This window comes from Staurois parvus, unplaced genomic scaffold (genome assembly GCF_062004578.1).
Source record: "Staurois parvus isolate SC_StPar_1 unplaced genomic scaffold, SC_StPar_1.0 ptg000832l, whole genome shotgun sequence".
In the NCBI taxonomy this organism is placed as follows: Eukaryota; Metazoa; Chordata; class Amphibia; order Anura; family Ranidae; genus Staurois; species Staurois parvus.
The window spans coordinates 4520500-4542102 of NW_028318628.1; the positions used below are offsets into that span (position 1 = coordinate 4520500).

Consider the following 21603-nt stretch of genomic DNA (forward strand, 5'->3'; position numbering starts at 1 on the left):
AGACATAAATACAGCTAGCCGGCGGTCAGTATTGTGTTCGGGGTTGTTTGAAGGCGGGTGAAGTGACCCGGAAGCGGCGTGCTGTGGCGTCCAGAGTTGCCATAGAGGAGGAGTGCGGGAGGGGTGACGGGTGAGTGCTCCAAGGACATAGGCACCGATAGTACATAGGAGTGCTCAGCTGCTAGGAATGAATGGTGCTGAGCTGTGTGTGGATGAACCTTGCCTGATCAATGACTGGCTGCGATTACTACAAGGACTCCTTCACACAGCCTCCATACAGCTGCACCCAAATTAAATTTACATCCTTTCTTACCATAAATACAGCTTTATTTTGGTGGTATTTGATCACCTCTGCGGGTTTTTTTTGTGCTTTAACCTCCCTGGCGGTCTAATTATGTCAATATTTTTGAATGTCAAAGCGGTACATTGTTTTGCATAGAAATTTATTTTATATTGTAGGTCTGTAATTCTTAGGAACAACTCACTGAAATCTGTCCAAACGAGTCTAGTAGACGTCCTGGGTATGATAAAGTATGAAACAGGAAATTATAATATAAATAATTATAAAAAATAATATAATAAATGTAGTTCAATAATATAATCAAACCAAAAACACTGAAATGTGAAATAGAGCGCCAAGTTCACACATCACTGAGCAAAGTCGCAGAATCGTCACTGTTGTCACTTTCAGTGTTTGATGATGAATTTCCCCCCGAATCACTCAGTTCTGCAAGTGATTCTGATTTATTATTGCTGTTCTCTAGCTGGTCGAAAACCGCTTTTGACCTAAAGGGACGCTTTTTGGATGCCATGGACGTTCTCAAGTTTCCATGCAGAAAGAACGGTAAAAGTGCAGGCAGGGCACAGGACAACGCACTGGGGACAACATTTAGGTGAAATGGTTTGGTAGAGTAATGTAATACAGATTACAATGTATTGTGTGTGTCATGTTTTTACTTTATTGAATCTCCCGCCAGTTCCGCCCCTCCTGCGTAGCGATGCTCGCAGGCAAGGAATCCTGAAAGATGGATCGGGGGATCGCAGGACAAGGACTACAGAGAAATCCCGTGGCAAGGGGTTACCGCTTTTGGTACTGTAAATTATCCCCGAGTCACAGTCAGGATTACCGCTAGGAAGGGTAAACAAAAAACCCGACAATTTTGAAAAAAAAAACAGTATTTTTTTACTTTTTGCTACAAAGCATATCCAATAAAACAAATTTAAAAAATTAATTTTGTCATAAATTTAGGCCAAAATGTATTCAGCTACATGTCTTTGCTAAAAAAAAAAAAAAAAAATCCCAATACATGTAAATTAATTGGTTTATAGGACAGTTATAGCATCTACAAATGGCGGTATATATACTGGAATTTTCTTTTTTTTTTACTGGAGGCGATCAGCGACTTATAGCAGGACTGCGGTGGGCCTTCTGACACTGGGAGGGACTGACTAACTGCCACTGACATCCCCAGTGACACCTATACAGTGATCAGAGCGAATAAAAAGCACTGATACTGTACTAATGACACTGGGCAGGAAGGAGTTAACAGTGTGCTGTTTTACATTGTGTTGCGTGTTTTACTAGGGAAACATGCTGCTGTGTATTTCTCTGCTGTGCACAGTTAATCTTTGCTGTGCAGAGAAGTACACAGCAGCATGTTACTGCTGGCAGGAGAGCGAGGCCTGTGTTGTTTACACACAGGTCTCTCCCCTTGTCACTGTTTCTTGGCAATCTCTGGCCAGGACCCGGTAATCGACAGCTGTAGCCGCCAATGGTGGTGTGCACCTCCCGTACCTGGAAATGCAAAACACGTGTGTATATATACATGATTTTGCGCAGCCATGCCGCCCTGTAAACAGTATTTCTGCTATAGGGTGGAGGGGAAGCGGATAAACCTACGGGAGCCTTATCTGCATTAAATTAGCCTCAGAACCTGTATAATTAATATGCTTTCAGTTTTAAAGGGATGAAGTGACAACCATACACGCGGATATGAAGTGCAGTGTTCGGACTTACATACACTTTAATGTGGAACTAAACTCACTTAATTAACATGAACTATTTTAGCCCTTATTATGCTGATAGCATTTATTTATTATTTGTTTATTTATTTTACATTTCTTTAGTTGCATCCTGGTTTCTGGCCTAGGCCAAAATTATATCATACATCCCAGGCGTCTTCAGAAGAGGAGGGGTTACTCAGCTAAACGCACCCTCCAGTCTGCATGCCTGGGCTAAAGGCAAATTAATTACAGAAAGTAAATGCTACGTGATGGGTATACACTGATACTGTTTTTTTGATCGGCTAGTACAAGTACCGGTACTTTTGGTCAAGTACTCGCCGATACCGATTACCGATACTTTGCGGTGTGATTTGCATCAATACAAAATGTATGGATACAAATTGCACCACCAAAAATAGCATGTGATTTGAACAGGAGTGTGATTCCTGTCCAAATTGCATGCGATTTCCTCACTGCTCCTGTGTGAACCCAAGCTGTCATAGCCCGAGTTCACACAGGTGCGGTGCAGAGAGTGAGCGAGTGGGATGTATACTACGTTGACAGATGCTCCATATTCTCAGCTGTAGGAGAAAAAGCGGCCGGTATCTGAAATCCCTGTGGCTTTCTCTCCTCTGCAAGACAGTTCGGGCTAGAGGGCTTTTAATTGGTCAGCACCGTCACATGGACAGTGCAGACTAATAAGATGCAGTCTAGCCTGTACTGTCATCGCTGCAAGGAGAGGAGAGAAATCCACTTCACAGGTCTGGAGATTTGAAATCCCTGCGTTTTTCTCTCTTCTCCTTGCAGCAACGACAGTATGGCATCTGATTGGTCAGCACCATCCATGTGAAAATGCTGATCAATCAAAAGCCCTCCAGCCCCAAATGCCATCCCTGCAAGCAGAAAATGTAAAAAAAAAACAAAACATTTTTTACTTTTTGCCATAAAACATATCCAATAAAAAAAAAAATGCAAGGATTAACTGTGTTGTGTTTTACTAGGTGACATGCTGGCTTTTATCTCCCTGTTTGCAGAGAGATGAAATCTGTGTTGTTTACACTCACAGATCTTTCTCCTGTCAGCTGCTCCCCCAATCACCGAGTCCAAACCATGAATCGCTGGCTGGGACCCTATTATTGAAACCTACGGGAGCCAATGATAGGGCAGGTAGGACAGCGCACACGCCCCCTACCCTGAAATGCAAACACACATACACACACGTGTGATTTTGCGCAGAGCAGCCGCCCTGCAGAAGTAAAACTGCTATAGGGCAGCCTGGAAGTGGTTAACATAGAACTATGGTCTTCCTTTTCTTTTAATAACAGTGAGTGGGGTAGGGGTTCTTTATTGCAGATGAGAAATGCAATGTCTCTTCTCCAATAACATTAATCTACCATCCTGCCTGCTCAAAGTCTTTCTTAGAATGTCCTAAGCTGCACATGCGTAGCTCAGTATACCTTTTGGGACTGTGACTGTGTTTCGGGATGACTGAACTTCTACAGGTTACATCATCCTACACTGGTCAGTCAAAATGTCCAAAGACAAGTAACCAGAAGAAGCTGGGGAGAAGATGGGACCAATGGACCTTACAGGTGTCAGACCGCTGGAGCTAAGGTAAATATCTCTGACTTTATTTCTTTTTTAAAGTGTATTTCCACTTTTGCAGCCAAATTGGGATAACGCCTACTTCAGGGCTTGAAAAAGCCGCTTGCCCGCTCGCCAAATGCAAGGAGAAATTCCACTGTGGCAAGCAGCGAGCACAGATGAAGCATGGAGCAACTGCACCTGCGCTCCAAGCCTCATTGTGAAGCCGAGTTCTGGTTTACAACTTCCGGTTTCCGGCTTCTTCGGCTCCGCTGAGAGGAGACACCCTCTCCACCGCTGCAGTAATCATTACTGTATACATGTCATATCACTATAATGGAGTACAGGGGAGCTGGGATATACATTATTGTATACATGTCATATCACTATAATGGAGTACAGGGGAGCTGGGATATACATTATTGTATACATGTCATATCACATCACTATAATGGGGTACAGGGGAGCTGGGATATACATTACTGTATACATGTCATATCACTATAATGGAGTACAGGGGAGCTGGGATATACATTACTGTATACATGTCATATTGCTATAATGGAGTACAGCGGAGCTGGGATATACATTACTGTATACATGTCATATCACTATAATGGAGTACAGGGGGGCTGGGATATACATTACTGTATACATGTCATATCACTATAATGGAGTACAGGGGAGCTGGGATATACATTACTGTATACATGTCATATCACTATAATGGGGTACAGGGGAGCTGGGATATACATTACTGTATACATGTCATATCACTATAATGGGGTACAGGGGAGCTGGGATATACATTACTGTATACATGTCATATCACTATAATGGAGTACAGGGGAGCTGGGATATACATTATTGTATACATGTCATATCACTATAATGGAGTACAGGAGAGCTGGGATATACATTACTGTATACATGTCATATCACTATAATGGAGTACAGGGGAGCTGGGATATACATTACTGTATACATGTCATATCACTATAATGGAGTACAGGGGAGCTGGGATATACATTATTGTGTACATGTCATATCACTATAATGGAGTACAGGGGAGCTGGGATATACATTACTGTGTACATGTCATATCACTATAATGGACTCTTTATTCTAAAGAAAACTGTAATTTCATAAGCTTTAAGGGGGCGGACCTGGGCAAGGTTGGGTGGGGCAACGGGTGGGGCAACTGGTGGAGAGTAAGTTTTGTGACTGGCTAGTAGGTCTGGACTCGAAATGTTAACCCCTGACCTACTTTATATTTGTTACAAGTCCCAATTCACATAGCATTACTTAAAAAAAGTTGCAGCTTACCTTTTTTAAATGCTCTATTCCGAACCCTCCAGCAAGGAAAACTTAGGTAATTCTATTTGTTTATGAGGGGGCTGGGCAGCAGTGTTTGCCCTATTTAACCCTGTCTGTATTGCAGATCTTCATTAACAATTGTAGCTAGATTTGAACACTGTGTTCCAAGAAAGAGTTAAAGGCTGTGCTTCTTGTATTGTATGTTAAAGAGGGCAGACTTGGGACAGGCTCACTCTAACATTGTTTAAAAAACTTTGTAGCCAGCCATTTCCATTAAGGTTGAAATCCATCTTCATTTTTCTTCATCTCACTTTCTGTCCTGCTGATAACATTTTACTACACAGGGAGTGAGGAGAACTCTACAACAGCTGGATATGGGAAGGCTAAAGCCCCTGTCAGATATTTCTTTCACACAGTTTTTATAAGGTCACATTGCAGAAGCCATGTACAAAAAAAGAAATTCAATAACAAATACCACTGACATTTCAGGACCACAAAGGACCCCTTTCTCAAGGTGATGGCCCCAAAATGTCAGTGGTATTTGATTTTGACTTTTATTTTTGTACATGGCTTCTGCAATTAGACTTGATTAAAATTGCAAGGTGTATTGGCTGAATGCTGGTGTCTTTTTCAAATGGTTGTTGACAGTATCACCGTGGGCCATGCACTCCCAACTAAAGAGGAAACACAAGGGTCTGGTGCTGGATGGTTTTCTGTCTGGTAAAACCATTGTCAGCAGGACAAAAACCGACAGTCTCTCCATTGAGGTTCCATATAGCAGTAAAAGCAAGCAGTGGTTCTAATCTTTCCATGCTCTATCTATACTTTAATAATCATTTCAAATGTTTAATGGTGTTAATTCTAGGTACTTAGCACAGTGTGGGGGTTATTTACTAAAACTGCAGAGTGCAGAATCTGGTGCAAATCTGCATAGAAACCAATCAGCTTCCAGGTTTTATTGCCAAAGCTTAATCACTTTACATCCGCCCTATAGCAGGTTTACTTCTACAGGGTGGCATTCTTTCCATCGGAGGATCACTTCTGCTGTGAAATGTCACAGCACAAACTGATCTACAAGTCCAATTACTCACCGGTCAGGGAGTAAAAACAAAGCTGTGTCTATGTTTACATAGGCACAGTTCTGTTGTGACGGGGAGTCATGGATCTGTCTCTGCAGAGCTGAGAACGCGATCCATCACTTCACCTAGTAAAAGCACCACCCAGTGTACACCAAGCACATAGCTAGGCACACACTTAAACCTTTGATCACCCTAGATGTTAACCCCTTACGAATCAGTGTCATTAGTAAAGTGATTAGTGTATATTTTAAGTACTGATCAATATATTAGTGTCACTGGTTCCCACAAAATGTCAGTGTAAAAATGTCCACTGTAATATTGCAGTCCTGATATAAGTTGCTGATCGCCACCATTACTAATTTAAAAATGTTTTTAAAAATTCCAGTATTTGTACCTTTTTAGTGTGTAACTTTTGCACAAACTAATCAATATACAATTATTGGGATTTTTTTTTTTTACCAAAAATATGTAGCAGAATACATTTTGACTTAAATCTTACGAAGAAATTAGAATTTTACAATTTTTTTTATTGGGTATGTTTTATAGCAGAAAATAAAAAATTGTTGTTTTTTTTTTCAAAATTGTCCGTCTTTTATAGCACAAAAAGTAAAAACTGAAGAGGTGATCAAATGCCACCAAAAGAAAGCTCTATTTGTCTCCATAGACATGCTGGTAGGTTAATTGGATCCTGTCTAAATTGGCCCTAGTATGTGTATGTATGAATGTAAGTTAGGGACTTTAGATTGTATGCCCCTTGAGGGTTAGGAAGTGATGTGAATGTACAATATATATGTAAAGCGCTGCGTAAATTGACCACACTACATAAGTACCTGTAATAAATAAAAATTTGTGGGGGAAAAAAGGACATAAATTTCATTTATGTACAGCATTACATGACCGCTCAATTGTTAAAGTAACGCAGCGCCATATCTAAAAAAATGGCCTGGTCAGGAAGGGGGGTAAATCTTCCGGAGGGTAAGTGGTTAATTGAACAAGCTGAAGTTAGAAGCTGATTGGCTACCACGTACAGCTGCACCAGATTCTAAGTGCTCCAGTTTAATAAATCTCCCCCTATGTGTATTTATTTTATCTCCACAGATGGTGCCTTCCTTCCTAAATGGGATCATGTACACAATGCGCTGGACTCGCTCACTTCAGCTCACTTTAGCTCTCATTAAGCCTGATGCTGTGGCCCATCCAATTATATGTGAAGTAAGCAGGTTTGTTTTCTAATCATATAACTGTTGGATAGAAAATCATGCAAAGTTTCAAAACAAAAAAAGAAGTTTGCCATAAATTAGCATACGTTAGCTTCTTTCATTTCCTGTGCAGCAATCCGGCTGCCAGTGGGTGCGCAGTCACCGTTTACTGAAATTAAATAGCAGGCTGATAACAATCTCTTGCAGTGTTTCTAATACTGCAGTTCTGGCAGTTTCATATTTCAAATTGGATTATCAATAAATGGGCGCACAAAGATACCCTGGACTGCAGCATTAGGTTAAATAACTCATAGGTCCAGCTGCAACATACTCAAACACTAGTTTGTGGCATGTTGCAGCTGAACCTTGAAGTTATTTAGCCTAATTGTGGAGTCCAGGGTATCTTTGCACGCTCCTTTATTGATAATCCTTTGGCCTTTATTTCATCCCAGTTCAAATGTGACTTGGAGCAGCCATTCTAGAACCCTTACCCTTTGGCTGTGAATATTAAACACACGGTTAGAATTCACAGAGCACATTGATGAATTCAGGGAGTTACTAGACTTCCTTTTAACATTTCTGATGGTTTCTTGCAAATGTCCTAAACACATTTTTATTCCTTATGTGTATAGAACAGAATGGAACCATGTTTCAGTGTATATTGAAAAACACACTGCATATACTTTTGGACTTAGAAGCAGAATTTTCTTATTTTTTTTTCTATTACTCCTAATAGGCTGTACATCAGAAGATACTGAATAACAATTTCCTCATTGTAAGAAGCAAGGAACTTAAATGGCGGGTTGATGATTCACAGAATTTCTACCATGAACACAATGGTGATTATTATTTCTGGGGATAAAACATTACAGTAACAAACATGTTATACTTGCCTGCTTTGTGCAATAGTGTTGCACAGAGCAGCCTCGATCCCCGACCCAATTCTTGGGTCCCCTGCAGGTGCTCCTGGCCCCTCCCTCCTGCCGAGTGCACCCAGAGCAAGCTGCTTGCTCTGCGGGTGCTTGTGCATGCTCCTGAGCCGACCATGTTTTTTTTTCCATAAGACTCTGCCCCGCCCCGCTCCCTCCCCACTGGCTGTGTTTTGGTAGCAGCAGGAGCTAATGGCTCTCACTGCTGTGTCTCAGCCAGTGAGAAGAGAGAGACCCAGGCTCTCGTGTACAGTGTTGGATCGCGACCAGGCTCAGTCAAGTAATAGGGGGGCTGTCGGGGGACTGCAGATATGCATGAAGGTAAAAAAACCTTCAGCCTTTAGAACCACTTTAATTATTATTATGAGAGCAGCCTTTCTCAACTCTTTTTTTTTTTTTTTTTTTTTTTAAACTTGGGAAACGTTTGAAATCTCGGGGTACCCCTGAAATAATTTTCTGATCTACAGCTCATAGAACATTAGTGTGATTAGCAAGCTGTAGATATAATAACAAATATTTGTAGAAATAGAATAAATATTATATTAAAAATGTGATAATGTATAAGCAAAACAAACTCTACCAATTTTTTGCGGTACAACTGTGGCCCAAGGGTACTATAAATGTTATCATTCCACAATTGTACAGTATGATCCATAATTTACATATAGGTGTTAAATGTCAGTAGATTTATTTTCTCATATTCAAGCTATAAATGGCAGTAGCAAGATCACATCAACAAAGTGTAAATCCTGTAGGTCCCTGTACAGTGGGTGAAGACAATATACATGTACAGATTGTTCACAGAAACAGTGTCACATATAGTGCAATTCTATTGCAGTCAAATCCCTTCTCCAGAGGTGCTAATCATACAATTTATTTTCTGGTATGTTAAATGTATTGAAGCTTGAGGATAGCAATGTGTATGCTGGATATGCTAACCATTTACATTGGAGACAATTCAATAGCTGACACAGAATCAGGAAACTTAGGCGAATGTGGAACCAATATAATAACTCCATGATTACTTACCTATAGCAGTACTGCCACCCCACACTGCTGGCCGTACCACTTTCTGATGACATCATGAGCCACAACTATAGCAGAAGCATCAGATATCAATGTGTCCTGCTTGTACTCAGTAAAACACCCTTTTTAGGCAACCATTGGCCAGATGTACTGTTCATGTGCCACCAAAGTGTATAACGGCAAAACCCTGGTTAAGAAACCCTGTAATAGAATGTTCGTGAATCCTAAATCTTCAACTGAAGTGGTCTGTTAGCTGAACAGATTACAGCAAATAAATGTATAATCACAGCAAGCTATTAGTTATGTAGTGAATGCAGACAGATTATTTTATATAAAAGTGTAAATTAAGAATATTTGCATTGGTAAGCCACAGTAATGATGTCTTCTAAATATTACCACTCAAGCAGCCTTCCATTTGCCTGTTTATGGAATGTTTGGCTTTTCCAATTCTTCTGTATTACTCTACTACTGTTCAACAGTGTCAATTACACTGGCCTCCATGGTTTCTTTGTCAAGAGATGTCTCACTCCCCATTGTACACTCACTGCCCAGTATAACTCCAGTCCCTGCATCTGCAGTGTTGTTAACCACTTCCTCTCTAGAGCAATATTTTGTTTTTCCCACAGTAACCTCAGGAGAAATACAGGCTGCTCTGGAAAAAAGATGGTGTGGTTGTTTCAAGGAGCACAATATGACAATTGAACAAAAATGAGCTGTATGGTCAAGTTGCCAGAAATAAGCCTTTACTGTGCCAAAGCCACAAAAAAGCCCGGGAGCAATATTTCCGACAACACCTTGATATGCCTCAACAGACCTTTTTGTGACATTGGCTTCTTTCGGCCATGCATCTAATTTTTGTTCAAGTATCATATGCTAGTATTGTGCTCCTTAAAAACAACCACACAATCTTTTCCAGAGCAGCCTGTATTTCTCCTGAGGTTACCTCTGGGTTTTTCTTTGTATCCTGAGCAATTCTTCTGGCAGATGTGCCTACAATCTTCTTTTTTCTTTTTTTTTTTTTTTTTGGTCAACCTGACCTTGGCAATGAGAGATACCTGTATTTTCCACTTCATAACAAGTGATTTAACAGTACTGACTGGCATATTAAAGGCTTTGGATATCTTTATATATCCTTCTCCATCTTTATAAAGTACCATTACCTTGTTACGCAGGTCTTTTTACAGTTCTTGTCTTCTTCCCATGGCTCAGTATCTAGCCTGCTCAGTGCATCCACGTGAGAGCTAACAATCTCATTGACTATTCATACGCAGACACTAATTGCAATTTTAAAAAGTCACAGATGTGGGAAATCAACAGTAATTGCCATGTTAACATTTGTCACCTTGTGTGTCTGTACCAAGGCCAAACATTCCAGGATATGTAATCTTTTGATCAGGGCCAGTTGGGTGATTTCTGTTATTATGATTTAAAAAGGAGCCAAACAACTATGTGATAATTAATGGCTTCATATGATCACTACCCTTTAACCACTTCAAGTCTGGACACTTTTACCCCCTTCCTACCCAGGCCAATTTTCAGCTTTCAGCGCTATCACACTTTGAATGACAATTGCACGTTCATGCAACACTGCACCCTTATGAATTTCTTAGCTGTAAAAGCAATAATTTCTCCTTCTCTCTGGCTGCATTCTTGCAGCCATTGAGAAATGCTGTGTGAGCTGTGATTGGTCACAGCTTGTCACATGGTACAAGGCTGTTGTGAATAGCCTTGTACCATGTGAACTCTGTGATCATTCACAGATTTCACACGTAGTAAGCAATGATGTCAGAAGTGACATCCTTGCTTACTACTCTGCATGTGATCACTGATTGGCCAATCAGTGATCACATGATCAGGACCTTGATCAGAGCAGAGGTCCCGTATGATGATCGGTGTTGCACTGTGTCCAGAGGACGCAGCAGGCACCGGATCGCGGTGCTGCATGCTCCCAGGGAGTGCACACAGTCCAAAATGGCGGGCGCCATTTATGAACGGCAACCCGCCCCTGGACAGCCATCGTCCGGCCGTTTATATACAGCGGCCGGATGGCAAGTGGTTAATAAAAGACAGTGTTTTGGCATAATCAGTCATATTTTTAATGTAAATGCCAACATTTCACAATATTTTCATTTTATATTAAATGAATTTTATTGCACATAAGCATAATTTAACCCCCACTTTTTTGTACACAAAAAAGATTAAGTAGTGTAGAGTTAATGGCTACCAAATGTGTCATTCCTTAAAACTGTGTGCCCAATAAATGGCACACAAAAATATCGATAGGCGATGCTTTAATTCCCCTTACAGCTCATCAGTTTAGAGTAAATTGGCCCTAGAATTTTTGCTCTCATTCCCAACATTCTTGGTAATACATAACACGTGTCGCAGTTGCTATTTGCATACATGTATGCATCCTGTGTATGCATTTGCCTTCATGGGTGTGCGCAGAGTGACAGAATTGCTTCTAATATTTTTTGTATTATTTTTATTTAATTTTATTTTTTACCTCATTTTTCATTCAACTTTATTGCTATCATAAGGGGGCTAACAAGCCCCTATGTGGTAGTATTGGGCAGGTGACATGTACTCTTTATGGAGACATCAAGGGTCTATTACACCCCTAGTGTCTCCCCTGCCCTCTGTTCCAGCTGACTGAGCACAGGATTGTGCTCCATCAGCTGTGTACTTGGCTTTCTAGCCGGGTGAAGCACAAGTGCCCTTAACTGAGCTTTTCTGGTTGGTGGTACTGCAGAGGACATTGGAGAACAGATGGGAGGAGCCCAGAAACCACCAGGAGGCACTATGGGAGGTGGGGGGCAGCACTCCCTACTCCCTGGTCATGTTAAAATGATTGGACGTCTCTACAGTCACTCTATTACTTTTACATATAGGTCCCGAGCCCACTGATAAAAATGAAAAAATGTTTTTAACCACCCTTTGGATGTACCACATGTGTTCAAACAGATGAACTAGTTAAAATACCCATAGACATTTATAGGGCCCAACCTGCAGAGCAGAATGCAGAAACCACTTGTGTATTGAGTCAACACAGCTCTTCAACCAGTATATGAAAGACACCTTGGAGGTATGTGTAATTTACTACCTATAGTCACTTCATAGTGTAGTTTTTTTTTTTTTTTTTTTTTTTTTTAAACTAAATGTGTGAAGAGAACATATTAAACTGCCACTTGTGTTCAAAAGTAGGCATCTTCAGGTGCTAGCATACAAATTTGTTTTGTTTTTCCAGGTCCTCTTCCCTCTGGCCCTTTAATACTAGGGCACTCTAATAGATGCTTACCCTGGCCCACCACCTCCATGTTCCTGTACTTTACTAGTGTCTCCTTACTATTATGATTGTCCTCTTATTACTATTATGAGTGTCACCACAATAGCACTGGGGTGCTGGTAGCCAGAGCCCTTAACCATAGGTGGGGGATATTGCATAATAGAACATTCTTTTATTATGAGCTACCAAGGCACATTTGAAGAAATGCAAGCTGGCCTGCTGTCACCTGGAAGTGCTTACTGTTGATCGTATATGGCCAGGGGCGGACTGACCATTTGGAAACTGGTACCTTTGTCATAGGCTTTTTTGAGTTTGGGCAAGGACTCGGGGGCCCCATGATCCCCTATTGCCCGGGGGCCCTGTGAGTTGTCAGTCCGCCCCTGTATATGGCATTATATTAGGGTAAAGTGGAATATCTGGTAAACCACTAAATGTACAGTTCTGATTTAGATTTACTTTTTTACTTGCTGAAGGATTTGTACATACAGTCTTGTGATTTACACATCTCTCTCACCCTACACAGCCAGACAGAAAAAATACTAATGTCCTAGTTCCGCAATTCTGCTTCCAGTGTCTCCTCTCGAAGACCATCTTGCACACTAAATAATGCATTTGCATCAATGCCTCTGTTCATTTAGCAGGGAGGTGAGACAGGAAGCAGTAAAGCTGAAGCAAAGAGTATTTGAGTGATCTTCTTGTGCAGTTTGGCAAAGGTGTGTGAATCACAAGAATGGCTATACAAAACCACAAATCCTTAGACAGGTTAACCACTAGACATACGACATACCGTTAAGTCCATATATATTTGGACACAGGCACAATTTTCATACTTTTGGCTCTTTATGCCACCAAACGAATTTAAAGTGCAGACTTTCAGCTTTAATTCAAGGGGTTGAACATAAATATCAAATACAAATTTTAGGAACTGCAACCATTTTTATACACAGTCCCTCCATTTTCAGGAACTCAAATGTAATTGGACAATTGAATATAGTCATAAATAAAATGTTAATTTTTAATATTTTGTTGAGAATCCTTTACTGGCAATGACTGCCTGAAGTCTGGAACCCATGGACATTACCAATGACTGGGTTTCCTCCTTTCTGATGCTTTGCCAGGTTGTAACGACAGCTGTCTTCAGTTGTTCTTTGTTTGTGGGTCTTTCTGTCTTTAGTTTTGCCTTCAGCAATGGAAATGCATGCTCAATTGGGTTTAGATCAGATGATTAACTTGGCCATTGCAGACAATTCCACTTCTTTTCCTTCAAAAGCTCCTGGGTTGCTTTTGCAGTGTGTTTTGGATCATTGTCCATCTGTACTGTGAAGTGCTGTCCAATCAACTTTGCTGCATTTGGCTGAATCTGGGCTAACAGTATATCTCTAAACACTGCAGAATTCATCCTGCTGCTTCTGTCACATCATCAATAAACACCAATGACCCAGTGCCACTGAAATCCATGCATGCCCATGCCATCACACTGCCTCCACCATGTTTTACGGATGACATTGTGTGCTTTGGATCATAAACAGTGCCAAGCCTTCTCCACACTTTTTTCTTCCCGTCATTCTGGTACAGATTAATCTTAGTTTCATCCGTCCAAAGAATGCCTTTCCAGAACTGGTCTGGCTTTTTTAGATGTTTTTCGGCAAAGTCTAATCTAGCTATTTTTCAGGCTTATGAATGGTTTGCACCTTGTGATGAACCCTCTGTATTTGCTCTCGTGAAGTCTTCTCTTGATTGTAGACTTTGACAATGATACGCCCACCTCCTGGAGAGTGTTCTTTGCTTGTCTGGATGTTGTAAATGGGTTTTTCTTTACTATAGAGAGGATCCTGTGATCATCCACCACTGTTGTCTTCCGTGGACATCCATGCCTTTTTATGTTGCTGAACTCGCCATTCTTTCTTCAGAATGTACCAAACTGTTGATTTGGCCACTTCTAATGTTGTTGCTATCTCTCTGATGGATTTGTTTAGTTTTTGAAGCCTTACAATGGCCTGTTTCACTTGCATGGACAGCTCCTTTGAACACACGATGTAGGTTCACTGCAATAGATTCCAAATGCAAATACCACACTTAGAATCAACTCCAGACTTTTTACCTGCTTAATTGATGAAGAAATAACAGAGTAGCCCAAACCTGGCCATGAAACAGCTTTTGATTCAATTGTCCAATTACTTTTGGTCTCTTGAAAAAGGGGGGATGGCTACTCTTAAGAGCTGTAATTCCTAAACCCTTCCACCAATTTGGATATACATACCCTCAAATTAAACCTGAGTGTGCACTTTCAGCCCATATCCATTATGTAACTATAGCTTGCATATGTTTTGGTAAATACCTGAAAAAAACTAAAATTGTGCCTGTGTCCAAATATATATGGACCTAACTGTATATGTGTTACAAATGTGTATTTGGTAGTATGCCTGTTTTCACTTTGAATTCTTTCTCGGGTTAACTTGAAATACATTGAAATGCAAGGCAGCCAAACTCCCACAATAGGAGATTACACTGTCACTGATGGGACCATAAAACATTTAAAACTGAACTCCAGGAATTCTGCAGAGTCACATGCAGCTGCTGTGCTCGCCTCTCCCCTCCTGCCCAATCACAGAGCACTATATGAACCCATTCACAAAATCAGAAGCACCTATGAATGAGCAGCAGAGGGGCAGGCAGATATGCTGTGTTTTGTGAAAGCAGTTTCCTGTCAGAGCTCTGGGAGTGTATGGATAGCTTTACTTCTGGTGCTCCATAAAACTGTCATATGTAAACTAAAGAGATAAGTCCATGATGTGATATGCACTTTGTTGAATTTAACTCATGCCAGCTGGTTGGCTAAATTCCTGAAGTTCAACTTTAATTTAGACTAGAAGCCTCCATTAATATAAAGACAGTAGCTGTGTTTCTGTTTATGCTATGTGCCCAATGTCCTTTATTCTTGATCAGATTATATATAAATATATTGTGTACATAACCTATATTTCTATTTTTTTTAATTTTTTTTTAAGGACGATTCTTTTATCAACGATTGGTGGAATTCATGTCCAGGTAAAACGCATATTCATTACTTATTGATTTACTGAAACTGGAGAATACCAAATCTGGTGCAGCTCTGCATAGAAACCAGTCAGCTTCCAGTTTTTTTTTTTTTTTTTTTTGTTTTTTTTTGTCAAAGCTTAATTGAAAAAGCTGAAGTTAGAAGCTGATTAGCTGCCATGCACAGCTGCACCAGATTTTGCACTCTCCAGTTTTAGTAAATCAACCCCATTGTCTGGCTCTGTGCAAATACTGTCTTTAGAAAATCATTATTTGCATGCGATCCTAGCAGGACTGCATCAGTAATTCACTGGGGGTAGACAGGAATACTAAAGGTATGTCGCATCACTGTAGGGTGCCTGCTTTTCAGCTGTGTACTAAGCTTAGTTTTGATGCGCACATGATAGTTGTGCTTTAAGAAATTTTCTTGTATAGTAACCTTTTGGATGTATTTTTAATTACATTATATACACAGTGGTCAGTTTTATCTGGTTTCCTTTCTAGTAACATAAATGAGTTAACAACTTTACACTTTAATATTTAGGATGTTGTGCAATCAAAGATGCCCCTCTGCACTCCAACGCTATAGAGATCGCTTATTAGAGCAGTTGTGGACTTCTCAGCTAGAACAACTCTGGTCATTCCCCTCTGACCTTCCTCATTTTTGCTAACAGAACTGCTGCATCAGCAATCAATTCATGGTCATGTACATCACACATCTCCATTGTAATATCTGAGTGATCAAGAGCTGAACCTCTTTCCATGTCTACATGCTATGTATTAAGATACAGCCACATGATTGATTGTCTGTGTTAAATACAATAGTAGGAGTACCCACCAAAGGTTACTTACTGTAATTATAGGTAGCGTAATAATTGTGTTCATTTTTCATTTCAGTCAAAAATACCAAGCATGTATATAGTTTTCTGCTGAACGGATTGATGAAGAACATTAAAGTATTAACATCTGATTCTTTTGGTTGATATGCAGTGGCCCCATGCGGGCATACATTCTAGCACATGATGATGCTATCCAGTTGTGGAGGAGGCTTATGGGTCCAACAAAGGTCTTTAGAGCAAGAATTGATGCTCCAGAAACTGTTCGGGGAGAGCTGGGACTTACTGACACCCGTAACACCACTCATGGATCAGGTGAGGCCCTTCTAACAAAGTTCTGTTACACAAATAAATTAGTCATTGACATGTCATAGTGCAGAGTGCAGCACAGTGGCTAAATGGTTAGCACTCCCGCCTGGCAGTACTAGGGTTGTTGGTTTGAATCCCAGCCACGGCACCACCTGCCTGGAGTTTGCATGTTCTCCCTGTGATTGCGTGGGTTTCCTCCGGGTACTCCGGTTTCCTCCCACACTCCAAAGACATGCTGGTAGGTTAATTGTATCCTGTCTAAATTGGCCCTAATATGTGTATGTATGAATGTAAGCTAGGGACCTTAGATTGTATGCCCCTTGAGGGTTAGGGACTGATGTGAATGTACAATATATATGTGTAAAATGCTGCGTAAATTGATGGCGCTATATAAGTACCTGAAATAAATAAATTTGTTATGTTGCAAAGAGTTAACCCATATTTCAGTTTTATTAACATGTATCTAATTATCTTAAAGTGGTAGTAAAATCTTCTCCCTGCAGGGTAATGTCATAGCACATTATGAAAGGCTTGCCTTGGAATGAAGCCCTCCAGCAGCGTGCTGTCACCGCTGACAGGGCTTGTATCTTTACTCGGTCTTCCTTCTGTGTTCGCAGGCTCTGGCCGCTTAAATGGCCGAGCCGTGATGACGTCACTCCCACGCATGCGTGCAGGAGTCTGTCACAGCATAGAGCTCTAAAGGAACAGCATGAGTGTGCCGTTCCTTCAGAGTGCATGCACTGGTGACATCACCGGCTGCAGAGACACTGAATATCTTCTAAACAGTGCTTTATTGTAAGCTTACCTCAAGGTACAAGTGTGCAGTGGGAGTTTACTACCACTTTAAAAAGTTTTTTTTTTTTTCAAATATATATGTAATTGTCTTCCAAGTATACTTGATTTTTTTTCATCTCCTTTCCACAGCTGACACCTTCCAGCACTACACACATTGGAGTTGATTTACTAAGGGCAAATAGACTGTGTACTTGGCAAGTACAGTTGCACTCATTTTCCTTAGTAAATATAAATTTGGTAAAGCTTCACTTTGCAAAGAATACCTAATCGGGTGAAAGGAAAAAAAAAAAAAAATGTTTGCTTGCACATGATTGGTAATGGAAATTAGTACAGTTACTAAGCTCTGGGGAAAATGGGTGCAACTGCACTTGCAGAGTGCACAGTTTATTTGCCTTTAGAAAATATACCTTAATGCCTACTTCAATCCATTCAGCGGTCATATTCAGCTGTGTGTCTATTGACTTGGATTGTAAAGAACTGCTCCAACTAACCAGATAAATGCACATATAGCAAAATTATTGCAAATCTAAGGACTATAAAACTCATGGTATCTTGCTGCCTGTAAGCAGTGATTCTTGTACTGACTGTACCTTCTGAACCTCCTCCTCAGCACCTTCATAGCTCAGATGGCAGGATCTTTAAATTCTTTGACACATCAGTGCATATTCACAGGACATTGTATGTGTCACAGAATTCCAGGAAGTACATTTATGTGATTCTTTAAAAACTGTTTTCAAACTTCAAGATTGTACAGATTATTAGAATAGGACATAAATAATTAACAACCCATAACAAGGAATATAAAGTACATTCCACACTCATTATTATGCTACCAAAATGAGTGTGCTGTAAATTGCCTCCAGCATTGTTCCTGTTTCTTCTTGCTGGAGGCTGCCATTTTGCTGAATCCCAGAGTCCCTTAGCAGCAGTAAATCTTTAAGCTGTCAGCAGATCGACCTCTACATTTTTGGCACAGTGACAAAAGGTAGAGGGCAAACTGTGCATGTGCAGAGCAGGGTGAGAGAGTGTATTACAGGATTTTAAACCGCATAGGGACTTAAGTTTTACATAGCTATATCTGCAAAAGGGGCCAACCTGAAGTGATCCAGCAGGACTTTCTTTCTGACTAAAGTTCCACTTTAAATGTAAATATTTATTTTATTAATTTGTTCATTGATTAAATGGTCTTTCGTTCTAGATTCCACAGACTCAGCCTGTCGTGAAATCTCCTTTTTCTTCCCTGAATTTAATGTAAGTCACTGGTATGAAGAAGAAGAGCCTCTTTACAGAGCTGGGCCTTTATGCTATGACCAGGAAAAATTGGAACATCGGCTTGTGCAACAATGACAGAATCACGAGGCTGTGCACTGTGGAAAGGACAACCGCCAATATTTCACCAATGGTCTTATTCTCGGGATGTATTTCCAATAAAAAGACAAAAGCAGAAATCTTGAAGGGATATATGGAATATTTATTAATTTTGAGCTGAACTTTCTTCTTAAAGTGACCGCATATACGGTAATTTTAGGAATTTCTGGGGGTGTACACAACTGTTTTTGAACAAAGGCTACACCGATCGCCCTCGTTGTTACATTTTGTAAGTGATTTTTTTTTTAATTTCTTGGCACGTAAATGATTCCTAAATGCCTGCGGATTGAAATTGACAGCACATTCTTAATCAGACTGCACTGAAAATTGTTCAAGTATATTTGTTCAGTCTTTAAAGTACAGTTTACATTTAACTCTTACATCTTACGTTCTCAAATAATGAGTTACGTGGTCCCAGTAGCCTTTCAGGAAGAGAAGATGCATTGGCTTCAATAGAAATCATGGACTGTCAATATTTACTATAAATTCTAGTGTTAAGATGAGCAGCCCACAAAGATAGAGATATATATATATATATATATTTATTTATTTGAGAATAGAGCTTGAAAATGCATATCATTAAAAGTTGGAAACTATATCGTATGCCTCCTGATTATTTCTGCTAACATTTTATAGTAATTCTGAATACCATCCACTATATTTCATTAACTGTCACTGAGAGGAGACAAACAAAGAATAGTTTAGGATTTAATATAGTTGGCACTATAAAATGAAATACATGTGGATACAATGTGCGATCACATCAAGCACAGACTGGCGTCAAAATGAAAATCTTGTCCATAGGCCACTGCAAGGAATGGAAGACAAATTCAGAGGGTGATGCAATACAGCAGCATTTGCTAGAATGTGTCTAAACTCTTGGAACACAGTTATTCTGAGCTCAGGGGCTTTTGATGCCATGTCCATGCAGAAAAGTATCTGACATTAAATTTATCTGTGTTGTTTGTTTGATTTATTTTTATAGTTTCATTTTGATTTAAAAAAAAAACAAGAATGAGTCCTCATGTAAAGTGATTCTAAAGGCTTATTTTTTATAGAAAAAAAAATATGTCTATATTTACCTGATGTATGTAGTAGTTTTGCAAAGAGCAGCCCGGATCCTCCTCTTTTCTGGTCTCACACAGACTTTCCTGGTCCCTCCTTCCTGTCGGGTGCAACCACAGCAAGCAGTTTGCTATGGGGGCACCCACTGCTCCTCTTGTGTCCATTCACACATGGAGCCATGGCTCGGCCCCACTCCCTCTCTCTTCTCATTGGCTCACTGGCTGTGATTGAAAGCAGTGGGAGCCAATGGCTTCTGCTTCTGTCTCAGCCAATAAGAAGAGGGAGTCCTGGGACAGACGAGACTCCAGTGCACATCACTGGATTGAGAGGGGGCTTAGGTGAGTATTAGGGTGATGCTACACACAGAAGGTGTTTTACCTTCATGCATAGAATGCATGAAGGTAAAAAGCCTTGAGCCTTTACAACTGCTTTAACTTACAGGCATGTTACTGTTGTAAAATAATTGTGTACATTTAAAACACTCTAACCCAGGCTTCACATCTAAACTTAACTATGTTGTTATATGTTTATGTAGAGTTTTGTTGATCCAGATCTGTGTGTACCATTCTGATGTGCTTTGCTGTTCATGCTGATTAGATGAAGTCAGCCCTGCCCTCCATTTGTATATCACTGCATGAAAATAACACTTGATACAATAAAGAGACAGATATTCTTGCTTTCTCATGACAGTCCAGTGACTATGGCTCATAGGAAATTATTATTATACAGTATTTATAAAGCACCAATAGTTCACTCAGCGCTGTACATTACAAAGGGGGACAGAACATGTGACAGAACAACAGCAATACAATGCAAAACATGAGGGGATCGAGGGCCCTGCTCTTTCGAGCTTACAATCTAGGAGGGAGGGATGGTGGCACAGGAGGAGATAGCTGTGGGGGATGGGGTGGTAGGAAGAGTGGAGGAGGTTGGCAAGTTAGCAGGGGGTGGGGTAGGCTTCCCTGAAGAGGTGGGTTTTCAGGGTGCGTCGAGAGGAGAGTAGGTGATAAAATGATGGATTGGGGCAGGGAGTTCCAGAGGATGGGTGACGTCCTGGAGGCGGGCATGGGAGGAGGGGACCAGGGAACTAGAGAGAAGGAGGTCTTGTGAGGAGCGGAGTGTGCATGCTGGGCAGTACTTGGATATTAGGTCAGTGATGTAGTTCAGGGCAGTATGGTGGACAGCTTTGTACGTCAGTGTTAGGATTTTGAATTTGATCCGTTGCACAATCAAGAGCCAGTAGAGGGATTGGCAGAGGGGGGTGGCGGAAATGGAGCGGTTGGAAAGGTGAATGAGTCTGGCAGCCGTATTCAGGATCGACTGAAGCGGGGATAGCCAGCGGCGAGGCAGGCCAGTGAGGAGGGAGTTGCAGTAGTCGAGTCGTGATATGATGAGGGAGTGGATGAGCTGTTTAGTGGTTTCTGGGGTTAGGAACGTGCGTATTTTGGTGATGTTGCGGAGGTGGAGTTCTGCACGAGCTTGTTAAAGATTGGACTTGGGGCTGGAAGGATAGGTTGGAGTCCAGAATGACACCAAGTACTCTGGCCTGCGGGGCGGGTTTGATGGTGGCGTTGTTGGATGTGATGGAAAAGTCAATGGGGGGTGGTGTGCGGGCTGGGGGGGAAGACAATAATCTCAGTTTTGGAGAGGTTCAGTTTAAGGAAGTGGAGCGACATCCAGTCTGATATGTCGCTCAGTAGGTGTGTGATTCGGGCGGAGACTGAGGGGGTGAGGTGGGGGGTTGAGAGATAGATTTGTGTGTCGTCTGCA

General features: G+C 40.9%; 1 protein-coding gene across 1 annotated transcript; it reads left to right on the forward strand.

The window, feature by feature from the left end:
• The first annotated feature begins 9 nt into the window (after nucleotides 1-9).
• On the forward strand, nucleotides 10-20531 carry NME6 (NME/NM23 nucleoside diphosphate kinase 6). The gene is made up of 6 exons (XM_089655324.1): nucleotides 10-130; nucleotides 7083-7196; nucleotides 7920-8022; nucleotides 15433-15472; nucleotides 16451-16611; nucleotides 18599-20531. Exons 2-6 carry the CDS (start codon nucleotides 7083-7085, stop codon nucleotides 18745-18747), a joined length of 567 nt encoding a protein of 188 aa, XP_089511450.1. The 5' UTR covers nucleotides 10-130; the 3' UTR covers nucleotides 18748-20531.
• The last annotated feature ends 1072 nt before the right edge of the window (nucleotides 20532-21603 follow it).

Coding starts and splice junctions, on each gene's coding strand:
- NME6 (XM_089655324.1), top strand. CDS start 7,083: ATGGTGCCTTCCTTCCTAAATGGGATCATGTACACAATGCGCTGGACT. Junction 7,197..7,919: donor CCCATCCAATTATATGTGAA/GTAAGCAGGTTT, acceptor TACTCCTAATAG/GCTGTACATCAGAAGATACT. Junction 15,473..16,450: donor TTGGTGGAATTCATGTCCAG/GTAAAACGCATA, acceptor GTTGATATGCAG/TGGCCCCATGCGGGCATACA.